At 43.4% G+C, this 15,153-nt stretch overlaps 1 protein-coding gene across 1 annotated transcript in view; it reads right to left on the bottom strand.

Annotated features, from left to right (window-relative positions):
• The window catches only part of LOC148123641 (uncharacterized), a 29,543-nt gene extending 14,394 nt beyond the window's left edge, over positions 1-15,149 (bottom strand). Inside the window, exons 1-3 of the mRNA XM_087919152.1 lie at positions 14,921-15,149; positions 14,293-14,400; positions 13,691-13,743 (exon numbers count right to left, since the gene is read on the bottom strand). Coding sequence (XP_087775278.1) covers positions 13,691-13,743; positions 14,293-14,400; positions 14,921-14,941 — 182 coding nt within the window. The 5' untranslated portion in view covers positions 14,942-15,149. The remainder of the gene's footprint in view (positions 1-13,690; positions 13,744-14,292; positions 14,401-14,920) is intronic.
• Between the last annotated feature and the right edge of the window lie 4 nt (positions 15,150-15,153).

The raw sequence follows: 15,153 nt of genomic DNA, 5'->3' as shown, positions 1-15,153 counted from the left end.
TATTTTATCTGAGGAGATCTAGATCTGAGCAACGGGAAAACCACCTAAAAATAATTGAAGCTTGAAGCTAATTTTTCATATCCACTAAAGTTACCTTTACTTTGTATGTCCTGCATACTAGCAAAGAAGCAACACAAAAAGAAATCTTTATCTTTTATATTTTAGAGAAGAATAATAGTTTTATTTATTGTTTTATTTTGGATTTCATGCTATTTTAATTATATAGTACTCTGCTCAGTTACTCAATTGTGTTGGAAACAGCACTCTAAATTTTTTTAATAATTTCATTTCAGAAAAAAATGCAGAAGAATTGGTGTAGTGCTCCACGTTTTAAACAGAAAACAACATTAGTAAGAGTTTTGCAGTATGTGTAGTTACACGCGTTATTTCAACAGGAACAGGCCGGGGGACTTCTGGATGTCTGATAAATAAAGAAGAGCAGAAAGTACTGAGTTTGTTGTACAACAATGTCTAAAAATTTTTTTGCAACTTGTAACGTTTGTTGTTCGTGTACAGCTTTTGTTTGATTTGACAGTTGAAAACAAATCTATTTTCAAAACAATATTACAAACATGGGCTCTGCAGTGGTGTATGCTCATGTTTCATTGCTGGAAAAGCTAATTAGTATCCCCAGCAAACTATATAAACTATTAAGTTCTGAGCAAAGAATGAAAGCAAGGCCAGAGTGATTTCTAACAGCTCTTTGTTCAATACAGCCTGTGAGGCCACTGAACTCCCTGGCTGACTCGGCTCCTTTTTTATGAAACCGATTAGCCAAACAACCAATCAGGAGAGAGTATTTTCCCCGCTCCAACAGAGGACCAGAATGAGAACTTCAACTAACAATTATACACTATATACAATACATAACAGAAACAAATGCCGCACATTTACCTCTGTAAGAAATATTTGTATGGCTGTCCATCTTAAACAAAACTCTTAAACCATAAAATGAAAACACAAACCAGGCTCCTCAAGCATCCCTTTGGGATATTTCACCACCAGATATTCTTTTTCCATCCCTGTACCTGGGTTTGCTGAATCTTTGGAGGGGAGAAGGTTCCATAAGGTAGGAACAGCCCCAGAAAAAGGCACTCTGCCAAACTCCCACTAGATCGCAAGACTTCAGGGAAAGGAACTTTTTTCAGAATTATTTTTTTGTCTGAGGAGATCTAATTTGTCATATCCACAAAATGTTCCTTTGCTTTGTATGTGCTAAGCTGGATGTGTTCTGTACAGACATTTGAATACTCGAAATCCGGCAGCCCGGATTGGCTAAAGCGCACGGCCACCGGATTGGCTGAGTGCGCGGCACTGATTGGTCGTTCGGAATCGACCGCGATTGGCTGAGCCGATCGCGGGCGATTCAAAACGACCCGATTGGCCGCAGCACTCAGCAGAAAGTGCTTTTAAGCCGCGCTTCTTCCCCACTCTCCCCACTTGTGTCTTACCCTAATAAAGAGCTGAACCAAGTCACCGACTCGCGTCCTTTGTTCGTATGAGATATACGACACTGGCGACGAGGATGGGATTTTAAAACAAGTCCCACACCGCACGTGGCCCACGGAACCGCAACCGGCAGCATGGCCAGCGGCAACGTGCCACCCGCTCCCTTCAACCAAGCTACGGAAGATTGGGAATCGTACATAGACCGATTCCTCATGTTCCTGGAGAGTAGCAACCTCAAGGACGTGAACGGGCAGAGGAAAAGGGCCGTTTTCCTCACACACTGCGGGCCCGCAGTGTTTAAAATGGCAAAAGCCCTCGCCAAGCCACTCGACGTAAAGGCCATGGACTGGGCTGATCTCGAACCGCTGCTGAGGAGCCACTACGCACCCGCCGTGCCCACCCTCATCCGCCGGCACGAATTCTACCGCCGCGATCAGAAGCAAGGGAGAGCGTCAGCAACTTTGTGGCCGACCTCAGAGACCTCGGGGCTTGTGCGGGTTCACCGATCTCGACGAAGCCCTGCGGGACCGCGTCGTCCTCGGCCTCCGGGACCCCGTCCTGCAGAGCCGGATCATGGCAAAGGGCGACATTTCCTCGCCGACGCCCTTGCCGAAGCCACCGCAGCAGAAGCGACCCGAAATCAGTGGCCCAATTGCGGCAAGCCGGCACCGCGGAGCGACCCGCCATGACCGAAGCGGCCGCGACCCCGAGAACCAGTCCGGATTCGACCATCGAGCAGCCGCCTCCACACATCACAGCGATCTTGAATCCCCTCTGACTCAGAAGATGACGAGGAGGACATCCACCAGCTGCAGACGGGACGCGACCGGCGCGAGCAACGGAACCGAAAATCAAAGTTCCAGTGTGCCGCTGCGGCGGCGAACACCAGCGGTCGGAATGCCGGTTCTTTGATGCAATATGCCGGCATTGCGACAAGCGGGCCACATCGCCAAGGTCTGCCGCTTTCAAACGGAACCACAGCCCCGCCACCGAGACAGCAGCCCACGGAGACGCGACAACGCCAGACGCGACAACACCCCCAAGGAACCGTGACCGGGATAGCGAGAGCCGTTGGAGCCGGGAAGCGAGGAGCCGCCGTTTCAACGAAAACCGCCAGCGCGAGGAAACGCACCAGACGGTCATCGTTGGCCATTCCTCCAACTGGGATGGCCGGAAGGTCCACGTGGAGGTCGCCATCGAAGACCGCCCTGCAAAATGGAAGTCAACTCCGGATCTTACCTATCCATGGTCGCGTGGCGGGAAATTAAGCGGCTAGTACCCTCCATGAAACGGCACGAGCTGGAGAGCCAGAAGCTCATCCTCAAAGACTACCAAGGGAATCGCATCCCCGTGGTAGGGACCGGCACTTCAAGGTCACATTTAAGGGCGCACCGAAATACTACCCCTAACCATCGTCGAGCGAGACCGCCCCAGCCTCCTGGGACTTCAATGGTTCGCGCCATTGGGACTAGAAGTGACCGGCACCAACCACGTCGCCGAGGCGGACTGGGAGGAGCAGCTCGTGCGCGAGTTCCAAGAGGTTTTCGACGGAAACCGAGGCAAGTACCGGGGCCCCCAATATCGCTCAGCCTTGACCCCACCATCGCCCTATCCGCCTCAAACCCCGGCGAGTGCCTTTTGCCCTCCGCCCCAAAATCGATGAGCAATTAAATAAGCTCATCGAGCAGGAGTCCTCGAGCCAACGGACCATGCCCGATGGGAGACCCCTATAGTCACCCCGATAAAGCCAGATGGGTCAGTGAGAATCTGCGGGGACTATAAAGCCACCCTGAACCGTGCGCTACAACAAAGCGCCTACCCCGTCCCAGTAGTGCAACACCTTCTACACTCACTGGGGGGGCAGGGTTTCGCCAAACTCGACCTGGCCCAAGCCTATCAGCAACTGCCGGTCGACGAGGAAACCGCAGAAGCGCAGACTATAGTCACACACCGAGGGGCATTCCGCTGCAAGAGGCTCCAATTGAGTCAGCGTAGCCCGGGGTATTTCAAAGCCTAATGGAGAGGCTCCTCCGGGCATAAAAGGGGTAGTACCCTATTTTGACGACGTGTTGGTAGCGCGCCAACCAGAAACAATTGGAGGGCCGCCTAAGGGAAGTACTGCAAAGATTCCAAAGTGCAGGACTAAAAGTTAAGAGGGAGAAATGCCAACTGCGCACGGCACGGTCGAATTCCTGGGGTACCTACTAGATCAGCACGGAATTCACCCCACCGAGGGCAAAATAAAAGCCGTCAAAGAAGCCCCGAAACCCAGAAACAAAACTGAGTTACAAGCATTCCTGGGGTTGATTAATTTCTACAATGTTTTCCTGCCCCAAAAGGCGACCGTGGCGGAACTGCTGCATAGGCTGCTCGACAAGGCAGCCACCTGGACGTGGGGAGACGAGAAGAGGACGCTTTCAACAAAATCAAGGACCTTCTCACATCGGACGCTGTCCTCATCCAGTACAGCGAGACACTCCCCATCACGGTAACGTGCGACGCATCACCCTTCGGCGTAGGAGCCATCCTCAGCCACACCCTCGCCGACTGGAAAGAAGCACCCATCGCCTTTTTCTCAAGGACCCTTTCAAAACCCGAAAGAAACTACAGCCAATTGGACAAAGAGGCTCTAGCATCGTCGCAGCCGTAAAGAAATTCCACGAATACCTTTACGGCAGGACCTTCTCCATAATCACGGACCACAAACCGCTGCTGGGAATACTGGCGGAGACCGGCCACCCCAATCATCCTCTCCCCAAGGATGACAAGGTGGTCCGAATTTCTCGCCGCCTACAATTACCGCTAATCCACCGCCCGGTAAGTCAATCCCGCACGCGGATGCCCTCAGCCACACACCATTGCCCACCCTGGACGCTGACCCAGCACCCACTACATCCACCCTGAGCATCAAAACCTTACCCAACCTACCCCTGACCGCGCCAGACATTGCCCTAGCAACCAATAAAGACAAACGTCTGGCGCAGGTCCTAAGATGGGTGGGAAAAGGGTGGCCGGAGAAGGACGTGGACAACGAGTTCAAAGCTTACCGGAACCGACAAACAGAGCTATCAACGCAGAAAGGCTGTCTGCTGTGGGGGACAGAGTCATAGTCCCAGAAAAATTGCAAAAGAAGTCCTGAGCATGCTGCACGAAGGGCACCCCGGCATCGTTAGGACAAAAGCCCTGGCCAGAAGTCACGCCTGGTGGCCAGGGATGGACAAGGAGATCGAAGCCTGGGTGGCCTCCTGCAAGCAGTGCCAGGAATCAAGACCAAACCCCCGCCGCCCGATCCTGGAATGGGAAACCCTCAGGGGCCATGGTCCCGAATCCACGAGATTTCGCGGGACCAACCAGAGGACACACCTTCCTGGTAACCGTAGATGCTTACTCCAACTGGCTGGAGGTAAGCAACATGAAGACAACTACCACAGACGCCGTCATCAGAGAACTCAGTAAGCTCTTCGCAACCCACGGCCTTCCCGATGTCATCGTGTCAGACAACGGCCCCCAGTTCACCGCGCTACCCTTCGAGAAATTCTTGGCAGAACGAGGGATCCGACACGCATTAACGGCACCGGCGCACCCGGCGGCGAACGGAAGGGCGGAGAAAATGGTCCAATTCACAAAAAGACCATCCAAAAGATCGAAACCGGGACATACAAGACAAAATAAACCGGATGCTACTAATTCAGCACATAACCCCGAGCACTACGACGAACAAGAGCCCAGCGGAGCTACTAATGGGGAGAAAATTGCGATCACCGCTCGACCGGTTGCACCCCACATACAACCCGGAAAGACCCCTGACTCCACCAGCAAACGCAGAACATTCGCACCGGGAGACAGGGTCTACGCAAAAACCTTACCGGGACCCCTCTGGATACCGGCAACGATCACCCAAGCAACAGGCCCACACTCGTACCGCCTTCAGACTACCGACGGACGAGCGTGGAAACGCCACATCGACCAATTGAGAGCAAGAACCACCGCGGGAAATACAACCGACACGCAAACGCCAGACACTGAAAGGAACCGGCAAAACACCAACCAAGAGGGGAGGGAAGCCCCCCAAAGAACAAAAAGAACAAACCCACCCAAAAAGAAACCAGCAGTACTCACCATCTGAAGAACCGGAGAGCGACCCACTCGAAGCCTCACCTGGAAGGAGCAGCCGAGCCAGCTCAACCGACCCCGGAAGCCCGAGCGGGAGCAGCCAAGCCAGCTCAACCAGCCCGGAAAAGCCGAGCGGGAGCAGCGAAGCCAGCAGCTCGACCAACCCGGGAGACCAGGAGGGAGCCGCGGCGAGAGGCCTGACTCACCCTTCCAGGCGGTTCCATCAACGAGGCGGAGAGCGACAGGAATCCCACCCGAACCGGCCGACAGCCAGGAGACAACTGACCAGCGCAAGTCAAGTCGGAAAATACGGAGCCCCGCCTACTTACGGGACTACGTCACGTAGGACCAAACCAAGAGGGGAGGGGTGTTCTGTACAGACATTTGAATACTCGAAATCCGGCAGCCCGGATTGGCTAAAGCGCACGGCCACCGGATTGGCTGAGTACGCGGCACTGATTGGTCGTTCGGAATCGACCGCGATTGGCTGAGCCGATCGCGGGCGATTCAAAACGACCCGATTGGCCGCAGCACTCAGCAGAAAGTGCTTTTAAGCCGCGCTTCTTCCCCACTCTCCCCACTTGTGTCTTACCCTAATAAAGAGCTGAACCAAGTCACCGACTCGCGTCCTTTGTTCGTATGAGATATACGACAGGATGATTGAAAGTATGAGAAAGTTAAGGTAATCTCCAGTTCTGCTCACCTTTTAATTAATTGGTTTACAAAATCTAATTAGGATTTGGGTGCAGTTTCAAGAACAAAAAAATTACACAGTTGGATTACCTCGAATGAGAAAAAAAAAAAACGATTCTATTGATTCCGACACCAGTTTGCCATTGGATTTTCTTTTCGCTGACCCCCCCTTCCCCGCCCCCCCAATAATGAGCCCTGCAATTCCATTTAAAGCAAAGAATAGAAGCCCCCTCACTAATTCACAGGACAGCTCAAGGGTAGGCCCTAATAAGGGAATTGCACATAGCACATGGAAAGGGGCCCAGTGGAGTAGAGTGCATCAGAGACTAGAATCCAGGAGTCTGCTAGCTGACTGACCTTGGGCCGCTCTCTCCCAGCCTTAGGAAGGACACAATGGTAGATCATTTCAGAAATCTTTCCAAGAAAAGTGCAGGGACTTCTCCAGGCAGTCTCCATGGCTCAAAACTGACTCAAAGGTGCCAAACCTCAACCTTTCATCTTCAATTAGACTTATTGTCTTGAGGTTCCATCTCTTAAAACTGAACTTTCCTGGCTCTGCTGCCACCTTGAAAAGGTTGCTTTGCCCAACAATAGAAGTAACCCCAGATATTAAGGACTTCCCAAGCTTCCCTAACAGTTGTCATTATGAAATATAAAGTATTGCTTGTAAAGTTTTAGTTATAGTTAAAGAGCTTTTTTCTTTTTTAAAAAAATAGTATTATTACAGTTAATGAAATGGCTCCAAAAAGTCCAGAAAAGATAAGGGAGGGGGGAGTGCTTTCTGAGCTGTAGCTAGGGTGACTTTGGACTTTGCCCTGCAGCTATGGAGTGTTTGACGATAAGCGCTCCGGATAGGCTGTGAGCTTGTTAGTATCCAGCCAATGGGAAAACACAACAGTGTTGAGTGCAGGCAGGGAGGGAGGGTAAGGGATATAAAAACCTGCTTCATATTTTGATCAAGATCTGCCTCATGTGCATCTGTATTTGCAAATAGACTAATAAACCTTTGCTCTTCTCTTTCTGAGAAGAGCAAGAATTTCAGTATTTCAGAGCTTTTATTTCAACGACACTCTCATAACCAGTTGCTCTAAGAGAAAAAACCTTGGTAACCACCCATAGAATCTTCTCACAATAGTTACTTTGGCAGAATCACTATCTATAACAAGGATAGGGAAAGGGAGAAGTGAAGCCTTAAGGTGAGCAGTAAGTTTCCAGAGGCCTCGTATTGGCCTTTCAACAAGACTGAGGAAAGAACTACTGTGTTCCGGCTTCACTCTTTTGACATGTTTCAATGAAATTAATTAACTAAATGTTAAATAAATGCTATAAGCCATCTGGAATTACTATATGTGAGTTGGGCAATTATATACATTTGCTTAACAAATAAATGAAATGCATGACTATTTCTATGTCCCTGTAAACAAGCATCTGTGCTAAATAAAGTATTTCAATAGGAGGAATACTATGGGTGCAAACTAAAAAACCAGGGTACCGCTTATCCCTATGGGAGGATTCTTACTGTGGCATCCAAATGTAAATGTAAAACACGCTATATTCTCTGGGGTTCATCTGTGAATTGGTTATACAAATCAGGGTGCATATTCTTGTATCAAAACCTGAATTGTAATAGGCAGAACACAGTATTATCTTGCCTACTTAGATATTTTGACAAATCCTTTGAGTTTCTGTTTGTTTTTCACTTCCTACCTTTTCTCAGCAATCCTGGAATCTTTTTCTCTAGTTTACCAACTCAGCCTCCTCCTGCACCTCGCAGTACTTTCTGGCCTGAGCAGTACAGCTAATTACTACTATGCAGTATTGCTGGCTAACTGCAACTGCCCAACGCCAAAAGTTTTACCCTGACTCAACACAAGGTTGACTTACCTTTTTCCGCTTCTGAGGTTTATATTGCCACCATTTTGTTGGTGCATTATTCTGACACTATAAACAGCTCAGAGAGTGCAGCACTGCGGGGTTCTATACAAGTCTCAGTACTATTTAATTTGGTTTCGAGATACCAGCTTCTTTGACAGACTGATTTCTAAATCTGCAGTTCCAGATTCTGTTTAATCAATCTAATATGAAAACATCATGATGTATTTTAACATAAATTGGAAAATATGATCCACCAAACTGAATATATTAAGAAAATCTGGAATGTCAGGTATTTGTGTGCAAGTTCTTAAATTCTCTCCATGAATTGCAATGTTGCTAGGCTAGATTTTCAGAAATGACATATATTTTATCTGAGGAGATCTAGGTCTGAGCAACGGGAAAACCACCTAAAAATAATTGAAGCTTGAAGCTAATTTTTCATATCCACTAAAGGTACCTTTACTTTGTATGTCCTGCATACCAGCAAAGAAGCAACACAAAAAGAAATCAAGGGGAAAAACTCCATTCCTTCTTTATCTTTTATATTTTAGAGAAGAATAATAGTTTTATTGTTTAATGTTTTATTTTGGATTTCATGCTATTTTAATTGTGTAGTACTCTGCTCAGTTACTCAATTGTGTTGGAAACAGCACTCTAAATTTTTTAATAATTTCATTTCAGCTAAAATGCAGAAGAATTGGTATAGTGCTCCACATTTTAAACAGGAAAACAACATTAGTAATAGTTTTGCAGTATGTGTAGTTACACGCATTATTTCAACAGGAAGAGGCCGAAGGACTTCTGGAAGTTTGATAAATAAAGAAGAGCAGAAATTGCAGTTTGTTGGACAACAATGTCTAAAAAATTTTTGCAACTTGTATGGTTTGATGTTCATGTACAGCTTTTGTTCGATTTGACAGTTGTAAACAAATCTATTTTCAAAACGATATTACAAACATGGGCTCTGCAGTGGTGTATGCTCATGTTTAGAGAAAACAGCCATTGCTGGAAAAGCTAATTAGTATCCCCTGTGAGGCCACTGAACTCCCTGGCTGACTCGGCTCCTTTTTTTATGAAACTGATTAGCCAAACATCCAATCAGGAGAGAGTATTTTCCCGCTCCAATAGAGGGCCAAAATGAGAACTTCAACTGACAATTATACACTATATACAATACATAACAGAAACAAATGCTGCACATTTACCTCTAAGAAATATTTGTATGGCTGTCCATCTTAAACAAAACTCTGGGTATTGATAACAATAAATTTAATAACTCTTAAACCATAAAATGAAAACACAAACCAGGCTCCTCAATCATCCCCTTGGGATATTTCACCACCAGATATTCTTTTTCCATCCCTGTACCTGGGTTTGCTGAATCTTTGGAGGAGAGAAGGTTCCATAAGGTAGGAACAGCCCCAGAAAAAGGCACTCCGCCGAGCTCCTACTAGATCGCAAGACTTCAGGGAAAGGACCTTTTTTCAGAATTTTTTTTTTGTCTGAGGAGATCTAATTTTTCATATCCACAAAATGTTCCTTTGCTTTGTATGTCCTAAGCTGGATGATTGAAAGTATGAGAAAGTTAAGGTCATCTCCAATTCTGCTCACCTTTTAGTTAATTGGTTTACAAAATCTAATTAGGATTTGGGTGCAGTTTCAAGAACAAAGAAATTACACAGTTGGATTACCACGAATGAAAAAAATAAAAAAAATGATTCTATTGATTCTGACACCAATTTACCATTGTATCTCAGGACAGAGGGAAGAACAATCTTGACCCCAACAATGTTTCTCTCCCACCACCTACCTTTTAACCTTCTTTCCCACACCTTCCTATCAGTGGTGGGATTCACATTTTTTTTACTACCAGTTCTGAGGGTGTGGCTTGGTGGACATAGCAGGGGAAGGATGCTGTAAAATCTCCATTCAGAGGTGGTATTTGCTGGCTCTCTGAACTACTCAAAATTTCTGCTACTGGTTCTCTAGAACTGGTCAGAACCTGCTGAATACCACCTCTGCTATGTACTTGGAAGTAAGCTCATTGAGTTTAATATGCTCCCAAATGATTTTAAGTGATTCCAGGGGGCTTGCAAAAATTTTAAAAACTCAGCATTCTGGCACACTTTAATTTGTATTATTATTATTATTATTAAGACTCAGTAATTCAGGCTTTCCTAAGCCACATCTCCTTTTGTGTGTGTGTGCTTGTGTTTGTATTTCTTAATGTTTTAAATCCTGTCAAGGGTTGTCTTCATTTCCGCCAGAGGGTAAACTCTGCGGGGTGGTTTGATTGGATTATCAGTTTCATCCTAATGTTTTCTTATATTTGTTTTGTGGCAATCTCCGGCCTGCTATGGAATTTATTTCGTGTCTTTTGTCTATTTGTTTTGCTAATTTGGCATGACCCGTTGTTTGTAAGGGATTTCTTTTTCTTGTTTCCCTAGCTTTCTTAATTACTTGGCTTTTGTCTAGGGGGCTTCTTTCAATACCTTTTATTAAATCTCTTTTCCTATGCAAGTTTGTTTTATGGCTGGCCTGATGTTCCCTTTGGGCTTTTCCTGCTTGGGTGTCACCACTGTCCTCATGAAGTTCCCTTTCCACAAGGATTTCACTGTATGAGCAAGAGTTGGCTGTTTGATAGTTATCACTGCATTTTAAATATTTTCATTCAAGGTGCTCTGGTAACCTGCCTAATTTGTAACTCCAGCTTGCAAGTATTTTTAATCTAATGATTGGTATTTAGGGCAGCTTTTTGCAAGCAAAGAAGCTTTTTGTATTTTTGTACAGGTAATCCTTGACTTACAACAGTTCATTTAGAGACTATTCAAAGTTACAATGGCACTGAAAAAAGTGACATGACCATTGCAGCATAACTGCAACTGTTCTTGGTTCTGATCTAGTTCAATAGCTAGTGATCCAATAGAAGAAGGATGTTGTGGAACAAGAGTGAAAGGGTGCAGAAGTATTCATCCATAATTGAAGGTTGGGCTCCTGGGGAGAAGGAGCATCTTTGGGACTGAAACTCGTGTACTGTAGATATAATAAGAAGCATTAGTTGGGTCTAGGAAGGGTCACCAATCTGAGACGTTGCATGATTCTGCAGCCCTCAATAGGTGGTTTCTTCTTTCTTTCCTTCCTTCCTGCTATTGCCTTTCTTTGGGAATTAAAAATGGAACTTAAAAATATGAGAGAATTACTACAGGAAAGAGGCGAATCACTTTGCTCTGTGTTCGAAAAATGGAAATGACGATTGAAGAACAAGAAGAAAGAGCTTCAGAGGAGGAGGAAGTCGACTCATGGAGAAGACATTTTAAAAAGACAATTAACACAAAGAACACTACAAAGAAGTAGGGAAAGAAGGAAGGTTATAAAGTTGAGATTTAAGAAGGCAATCAAAGGGAATACCTGTGAAGTAGGGAAAGGCAGAAAGACCCAGCAGAAAAGGGGAAAGGAAGATATTAAGAAAGAGAGGGATACAAACTGGAATGAGAAAAGATATGGGGAAAAGAGGGGGTGGAGAAGCAGTAAGAAACAGGTGCATGAAATAAAGAAATACGGAAATAGTAAAACGTTGAAAATTGTTTTTTCAGAGATAATGCTTGATGAATTAAAAAGGAGATTCTGCAGGGTGACAGAATAATAAGAATATTTCTGCAATTAAAAATATTCAGAAAATTGGGTAATATTGATACTGATAATCCTTATTAAAAACAAGGGGGGAAATATGCTGGGAATCCAAATGAAAAGATGTAATGATTATTATTTTAACTTCTTAAAAATAATGGTTTATTGGGAATCAAGATGAGAGAATAAAGGTATATTTTAATCATTGAGGTGTCACACTCAAAGCAGTAAAAGGGGGGAAGGGGAAACCTATACTTGTTTTTTTTTTAGTGTTAAAATTTGTATTAAATCTAGAATTTATAAAAAGAATGTGTAATGGAAAGGGAATATGACAGACTAAAGAACCAGACTAAATTAATAAGCTAACATAGACTATTAAAAGCAAGGAGAGACAGTGGTAACTTTATTATTATTATCATTATTGTTATTATTAGGCAAACTCATATTGTTTATCTTTATTTTTAAAATAAATATTAAAGGATTATATTTTAAATAATTGAAATGAAACAAAAAGATGTTTCAATTGAGATTAATGAAAGAGGATGGAATTCATCTGTTTGTTTCTCTCCTTACTGAAAATTTGGAATGGAAAAGGTCATAATAGAATTAAGTATGCATATATGAATTTATAATTGCTTTCATATTTGTATGTAAAGGTGATGACCCGGAAATAATTTGTCCACTGAAAAGAGATTTTTGTTTTTAATGTGAAAAACTAAATAAAATTTGTTTAAAAAAAATTAAAAATCCACCATTCAGTCACACTATATTATTATTGTTGTGGTTGTTTTTGTTGTTGTTGGTATTATTCACAAAAAAAACAACAGTGTACACAGGAAACGAGATAACTATGCTGGGTTTTGTATCTCAAATCACTAGTTGAACACTTCCCAAGTCTTTAGGATTGTGTGATCTATCGGCGGATTATGCGAGTGGATCCCAGTAGATTGGCCTTCTGCAGCTGATGACGACTTCTTCTTCTTCTTCTTCTTCTTCTTCTTCTTCTTCTTCTTCTTCTTCTTCTTCTTCTTCTTCTTCTTCTTCTTCTTCTTCTTCTTCTTCTTCTTCTTCTTCATTATCATTATTCTAAATTCAGGCTTGCCTAAGCCACATAATACTTATGGGAATGTGTTTTTCAGATCCAATAAGAAAATTGAATATAGCCGGATCACCAATCATTGCTTTTGCCTTTACATACCTGGTTTTCAGGTGTATCTTTCTTCTGTCTATCCAGAAACGTCCCTAAAGAAACAATTAAAGAGAAAAATAGTGAGATCTCAGACTGGATAAAGCCCTGTTGACAATGTTCAAACCAAATACGGCATACATTTCTGTACTGGAGGAATACACAAACTCTTAGCATTTAAATGAAAGATGTATTGATCTCCGTTTCTCAAAATGGACTCAAAAGGCCTTTTCAATCACAAGACTCTTCTGTACATTTACAAACAGTGGTGCAGAGCAGAAGAAGCCTTAATAATAACCTCTTATGCTGAAACACACACCTGCAATCGTCTCCAGAGTTTTAAGAATGCAGGTTGCAGATAAGTATGTAGCTATTTGAAATCTTATTTATTTTTTGGCTTTGTTAGCATGCATGTCACACTGGAAATCTGAATTTTAATGTTTGTTCAGCATTAAAAATAATTCAAAGTTGCGAACAGGAGAGGGGGGAAAAAACGATATGAGGCCAGTTGAGGAACGTAACAGGAAGCCAATGCTAAACATATAAATTCAGCCAGCAAAAAATGAGATTATTTGGTGATGTTTTCAGTGTTTACAACTTTTAGATGCGGCATCTTGTGAATTAAAATTTGCTTTTTAAGAGTGAAACTTATAAGTGCATTGCCACTTGATATTGAGGCTGTTCCTCATCAACAGGATTTTCACAGTATAGAATTGCAAAAACTAAGTATCTCCAGGCAAGAGTTACCATTTTACAGGAGGCATTCCATCTGTTCCTTTGGAAGTTTGATGAGAACGGATCTGTTTAATCAAAAAAGAGAGGTATGATTGTGAGGGATAAATGTAAAGATTTTTCACAATGAGGAAAAAGAATCAATGTCTGACACAGAGAACAATGTTTTCCCCCCCTCTGCTTCTCAGTAAGAAGCTTTTCTTTTTTCTCTATCTTCTGCTTATAAAAAGGTGTGGGGTCTCTCTCCAACATGGTCATGGTAAACCTCGTAAGAAGGTCTTATGGACCAAATCAAGCCTACCAGCCAGAGGTTCCCTCTCAGAATTTAAGATAGAATGAATCCAAACTTAATACACCCATTTAGTCAGGATTTGTCCGCTTCACCAAAAATTTAAAAAAATCAGTCCCACCCTTTTTTTGAGGTGGAATATATTATATTAAATCCCGGCTGCAGTAATGCGGTTTCTGAGTTACGGTGTTCAAGGAAATGCTAGGGATTCACTAAAGCAGTATATAAATTGAGAGTTTGGAGAAATTTATCTTTTCATTACTGGACTTTGAGATATAGTGGGTAAATAAATTAATATAAGGATCTCTAGAAAAATATTTTAGCTTACCTCAATCAAACAAATTATTAAAATAACAACCACCATCACTGTTGTCGCTGAAACAGCCAATTGCCAATTGATGCTACTCCCATATTGCCAAATACCCTGCTTTGGTATCTGCAAGGTTAAACAAAGAGAAGTAAAGTGGAAGGTGGGCCTTCACGTATTTGAATGTAAAAGCTCTTTTCCCCAGAAAAAAGGTATATTCAGGCCAACCTACCCTTTAAAAGGAACAACAGCTTTATCAATCCTGTTTTCTTAAAATCATCATATCTGAAATTTCTGGTTTAATTCTGATGAACCTCATTCTATTTTTCTTTGTTTTCATGTTTCAGTTACTTTACCTTTGTGCTATACTCCACTCTCCCCAAATGCTTATCAGAGTTTGTAAAACCTTACATATATACACACGTCCGCTTATCCTTGTATATAGGGATGGGAATCAGGCAAAGAAGTAGTCTTGGCGCATGCACATTACTATAAACGACCTAACAAGGCTTTTACTCAAAAAAAGTAATTGTCCTTACAGAAATGAATGCGCACTTAATTCACATCAACTTAACCTCTTGGAATAAAAAAGAATCTAGGTAACCAAATCTTGTAATACTTTGATAGTGCACCTGTTCGAATTATTTACCTCGTCAGAAGGTTTCTTCATTTTTCTGGCGCTTGCTGTAGTTATATTGGTTTCATTTTTTAATCAAGAACAAGTAGGATTTCAACAAATCAGAAGCTTCCTTCATGTTTTTTCTCTTATTGAAGAGTTTCATTCCAAGACCCATTCCAGAGATGAGAAAAGCACAAGAATTTTGGGCAGCCCGTTCTCTACAGTTCACTTTTATCATACGGATCAAGTGGGCAATCAGGTTT

Source organism: Pseudonaja textilis, unplaced genomic scaffold (genome assembly GCF_049901715.1).
Source record: "Pseudonaja textilis isolate UNSWEBS1 unplaced genomic scaffold, rPseTex1.2 PTEXSCF30, whole genome shotgun sequence".
In the NCBI taxonomy this organism is placed as follows: Eukaryota; Metazoa; Chordata; class Lepidosauria; order Squamata; family Elapidae; genus Pseudonaja; species Pseudonaja textilis.
This window is presented reverse-complemented; position numbering and strand designations above follow the sequence as displayed.